This window comes from Mycetomoellerius zeteki, unplaced genomic scaffold (assembly GCF_001594055.1).
Source record: "Mycetomoellerius zeteki isolate Tzet28-1 unplaced genomic scaffold, Tzet1.0 scaffold602, whole genome shotgun sequence".
Taxonomy (NCBI): domain Eukaryota; kingdom Metazoa; phylum Arthropoda; class Insecta; order Hymenoptera; family Formicidae; genus Mycetomoellerius; species Mycetomoellerius zeteki.
In genome coordinates this window covers 21237-23636 of record NW_017257613.1, presented here as the reverse complement: position 1 = coordinate 23636, position 2400 = coordinate 21237, and the positions used below count along the sequence as shown (strand labels likewise).

General features: G+C 48.8%; 1 protein-coding gene across 1 annotated transcript; it reads right to left on the bottom strand.

The window, feature by feature from the left end:
- Positions 1 to 695: 695 nt before the first annotated feature.
- Positions 696 to 1382, bottom strand: LOC108728289 (uncharacterized). Its single transcript, XM_018456783.1, has one exon. The coding sequence runs from the start codon at positions 1380 to 1382 to the stop codon at positions 696 to 698; it is 687 nt and encodes a 228-aa protein (XP_018312285.1).
- Between the last annotated feature and the right edge of the window lie 1018 nt (positions 1383 to 2400).

Below are 2400 nucleotides of genomic sequence, written 5' to 3'. Positions count from 1 at the left end.
ATGAAATAGATAAACTCCATCCTTTTGTAATTGTTTCCGGCTCTTATCACATTACTATACATTTTTTTTACCTCTTACTTTAATTGATGGCAAAGTATTAAACGTAATTACAAATACATGTTCAATGCAATCATGTCCCCATTTGTCATGCGACACCAAAAAATTTTAATAATCTATCTAATAGGAAGTCTGAAATTTTCACCTCGAACTCGGAATTTTTATGTTATGTTATCTCTTCTCTTCACGCATGGATTAGATTTCTAGATTGCTGCTTGCATATTTCCTATAGATTAACCATCGAAAAGTGGCAAATTACAGGCGATGAAAATAAAAAAATAATGGCTGACCGCAAAAGCTACATCCAGAAAGTTATGTGGCAAAAATTTGGATTGCTAGTCGATAAGCCAAAAGCAGGAGGCAGTGGCAACACGAATGATAGAAATACTGCTCGTAGGGCATTTGGTAATCCAAAATTTGAGCCAACCAGGCCATCGCACTTATACGTTATTACCTCCTCATCGTAAAGCCGGAGTTCCCCGATTAGCCCCAACAACTGTCCCATCCACATTATTCGCACATTTGTTCCCATAGCCTGTCCGCGTCCGTTAAAGGGTGTGTATTCCGGTGCACCAGCTCGATGACCCGCCGCGAGCCCCCTAGACGCGCAAACTGAGCAGCGTAGGGGCAGTCGACAATCAACAGTCCTGTGTCCGTCGTTCCCTCCACATTGAAAGCACCAAGCGGAACGGTCTATCGGACTCTGACAATTGATCTTGGTGCCCAACCGCGAAGCAACGAAAACACTGTAGTCTTCGCTTTGCCAAGGGCACGACACCCGCAGAGAACCAACCCAGTCTTATACATTCAACACTTAATAATTTATTGGCACATGAAAGGGAGTATTGCACCCATATAGTGTTCAACCCCCCACGCCCCAATCTATAGGGACCAGTTCTTATGTCCTCGATAGGAACCTGTCCAATAGTAGTCACAGTCCTGGCCACTTCCCCCGCGGAGATAGACTGGTCAACGTCGATTAGCCTGATCTCCGCACGTCGGACCGGGCGCACAACGCTTACCTTGTCTTTGTATTCGCTCTCGTCCAGCACAGCCTTAAGACGGTCAACAAGCGCTTCAGCCTTGGCGCCCGCCTCCTCACCATCGGGAATCTCAATGATAAGGCCTCCAGCCTGTGCCCTCCGAATACGAGTATTGGCGATATTCATCTCCTCCAGGGAGATCTTGCCTCTCGCCAACCTCATCACATCTGCATACGACGGCCCGGACTTGTCTTCTATCCCCGCACATCTAAGTAAGACGGCCGCAGTCCTTGGGGCACGAAATCGGGCCTCCTTCGTGGTAGGACGACGTGGCGCAATCATCGTACCGTATTGCGAGGCATACCGGTAGACGAAAAAGTCCCGGTTGCACGACCCGTAGCAGCAGCATAGGATCCACGGGTATTGGGTTTCGGCATATCACTATTCGCAGCTCGGCGTACACTTACGATCTTGCCTCCCTTTCACAGGAGGAGGGGGGCACGACATTTAAGTTCGTAGTTTTCCCAGCGTCCATGCAAGCGCCGGGAGCCTCGTTTTTTTTTCCTTTTTTCTTTTTCTTTACTCTTTTCCGCGTGCGTTTAGAGTCCACCTCCATCCACAGTTCTCCATCTACTGGGTATGCCGCCGGAGGAGGTGGAGGCTGCGCACGCGAGGTACCTTCGGGTGCCACCTCATCCTCAGCACGCACATCCTCTGTCCTCGTCTTGTTCACTCGCGAATCGGAGCGATCGCCAGACGCAATCCGTGTATTCACGACGATACGTCCCAATCTCTCTGGTGGGTAGAGGTCTATCATATAGCCTCTTACTTACTCCACCGAGAGGCGGTCTGTATACAGGAGGGAGATTTAACAAATCATCTCTATTTACACGCGTATCATCATCCGCAATGGGTTGCCGATGTCGCAAGAAGCGTCTCCCATAGTCCCGAGAGCGACGCGAAAAAGGAAAGTCATGCAAAGGAACGGTTCTGTCCGAGGAAGACACCTGGTCTCCAGTACGACCCCTATCCCTATCACAGTTGTAACAACCTAACTTTCTACGCGTGGATATGGCTCGTCGGAGCCTCTCGGCGCGAGGCGAGAAAGAGGTTCGAGCAGGTTGGAGTGAGATGCAGTTATGCAGGCGGTTGAGCGAAATGAACGTATTGATAGTGATTAAACAAATTAACTAAATAGCTTTAATATAATGCCAATGGTTTATACAAAAGGTACGCATACAATTATTTACAACAAGAAGAAAAGATACGTGTGCTAGATACCTCGAGTATGCTGTCACGGCTCGGTATCTATAGAACGAGACGAGCGGTCGCACCGGATTCGTTGGCTGGGGCGCGCGGG

Coding starts and splice junctions, on each gene's coding strand:
- LOC108728289 (XM_018456783.1), bottom strand. CDS start 1,382: ATGATTGCGCCACGTCGTCCTACCACGAAGGAGGCCCGATTTCGTGCC.